Source organism: Cryptomeria japonica, chromosome 3, assembly GCF_030272615.1.
Source record: "Cryptomeria japonica chromosome 3, Sugi_1.0, whole genome shotgun sequence".
NCBI lineage: Eukaryota > Viridiplantae > Streptophyta > Pinopsida > Cupressales > Cupressaceae > Cryptomeria > Cryptomeria japonica.
The window spans coordinates 407,760,334-407,762,560 of record NC_081407.1 but is presented as its reverse complement, the minus strand read 5'-3'; the positions used below and the strand labels follow the sequence as shown (position 1 = coordinate 407,762,560).

General features: G+C 48.1%; 1 protein-coding gene across 1 annotated transcript; it reads left to right on the top strand.

Moving 5' to 3' along the window:
* The first annotated feature begins 821 nt into the window (after positions 1-821).
* Positions 822-1,673, top strand: LOC131874221 (uncharacterized). The gene is made up of 2 exons (XM_059217495.1): positions 822-900; positions 1,300-1,673. The coding sequence occupies exons 1-2, from the start codon at positions 822-824 to the stop codon at positions 1,671-1,673; spliced, it is 453 nt and encodes a 150-aa protein (XP_059073478.1).
* The last annotated feature ends 554 nt before the right edge of the window (positions 1,674-2,227 follow it).

The window sequence follows — 2,227 nt, the reverse complement described above, 5'->3', positions numbered from 1 at the left end:
GAATATGTTTTCGTTATGGGTCTTGATTTCGATATGGATCTGATTTCATTATGGGTCTTGATTTCGATATGAATATGTTTCTGATGTGTTTTTGATATGATTCGCGTTTTCAAGTTGATTTGCTGTTGATTTTTGATAGATTTAATTGAATCAAGAACTGATGATGGATATGTGTTGATCTGCAGGCAGAGCTTGGTGTACTATAGTCTTGGGAGCGATTCTCGAAGCCATGGACACTTATCCCACACTTGTCACAGGCTGACAGAGATGTGATTGAGAGATGTGGGCTATCATCCTTACTAGACATGCACCAGTATATAATTAACCGGGGGTCACTGACAGCGTTGGCAGAGAGGTGGCACAACGATACAAACACCTTTAATTTGGTGACCGACGAGATGACAATTACACCAAAGGACTGTTATCGGATTCTGCGGATTCCTGTGGTTGGGGCTTTGCTACCCTATGTGAAGACCGAGGAGGGTGGCACAAAGGCTCTCTGCCATATTTTTTAGGATGATCACATTAGTGGCTATGAGATCCCATTGCAAGAGTTTTTGGATTTGGGTTATGCTCCGCTGCCATCGGTATTAGCAAGTTTCATTGGTGGTTTCCTGTGTCCCGACCATAGGTTGAAGGGACTAGCCGTTGGATGGGGATTGGCTCTAGAGGATATGGTGACATAGGGACACAGGTTTGCATGGGGGTCTTGCACGTTGGCCCACCTATACAGAGAGCTCCACCAGGTAGTATATCTGGGGTATACTAGTCTATCAGTTGGGGTGACATTATTACAATTTTGGGCCTGGGAGCATATACCAATGTCAAGACAGCTTGCAGATAGGGATAGACCAGTTGGTCGGGCATATGCATATGGGTATACAAGTGTAGTTGTCCAGCGTAGGTTGGAAAAAATAGAGCAGCGATAGAGGGCGTTGAATGACATCAATACGGTCATCTGGAGACCATATATGGATTGTGAGGTGTGGGTAGAGGGTGGGCTAGAGATGCCCTATGTATATATGTCAAGGTACCTGATTGGGAAGACACCCTTTATTATTGAGCGATTCTTGCACAACCACGTTCATTGATAGTATGGTAGACAACAAGGGATACCACTGTGAGCCTATTTGTATGCTCGTCGACCACATGATGTGCTGGAGTGGGGGACTACCCTAGATAGTGGAGCAGTCGTGGATGAGTACATGACCTTGGTGGGACAGATCTGGGATTACGAGGTTGGGGTAGTGGATGCTGGGATGACAGAGGAGTTCTCAGTGTACTTTGTGGCACATGCAGTGGCGCGCATATCTGATCCAGTAGAGCTATTTCCAACTTTTGATGATGATGAGGAGGAGCAGCCACATAGGCGAGGGGGTCCTAGACGGAGAGAGGAGGATGTGGGAGAGGAGGGAGGAGATGGATGTGGAGGCAGTGGTGGAGGATATGGAGGTGGAGGCGGTGGAGGTGGAGGGGGTGGTGGAGATGGCAGAGGTGGAGGTGGAAGAGGTGGTCTCGTTCTTGGTGCGGGTGGGGGTGGTAGGATAGGTGCGGTGTTAGCTGCTATGGGAGGGATAGAGGATGAGAGGCGACCTATCCAGAGGAGGAGATCTGACATTCTACCTCCACAAATGCCTCAGACAGGGACAGGTGCAGTTAGGACTACGACATAGGTACTCGTTCAAATTAGGGTGGCGACCTACCAGCAGGATGCTTAGATTAGAGCGCTACAGGTCTCGGTGCAGGAGTTGCAGGCACATGTGTTAGCACAGCAATGACACATTATGCAGCTGTAGGCAGAGAGGGATACAACAGTAGAGCATCAAGGCTGAGCAAAGGCCCTTGTTGACAGGTTAGAGAGAGCCACGACTGGTGCCCCACTCCGGGACACACTAAGGGAGATACAATACTCAACCAAGGAGGCCGAGTATGATAGGCGTTTGTACAAGGATATGGTCCCTCGAGATCATAGAGCTCCTAACTATGCTGCAATTGCATCCACTCGATCTGGACGTAGTCATACGAGGACGAAGAGCAGAGGTGTTACGGGGCCTGCCCGACGTGAACCATCTGGTGGAGATCCGGGAGCTGGGACATCTAATGCTAGACCGTCTGCCTCAGGAGATAGTCATACCTGAGAGATATGTCCTGTTGTATCGATCACTTTACTGTATTGATAGACATGATATATATTGTACATTTTGACAGTTTTAAGATATATGATATA

What these genes read in the sequence shown, in the direction of transcription:
- LOC131874221 (XM_059217495.1), top strand. Translation starts at nt 822, where the DNA reads ATGTCAAGACAGCTTGCAGATAGGGATAGACCAGTTGGTCGGGCATAT. An exon ending in TACAAGTGTAGTTGTCCAGC is followed by an intron (nt 901 to 1,299) that starts GTAGGTTGGAAA and finishes TGGCACATGCAG; the next exon opens with TGGCGCGCATATCTGATCCA.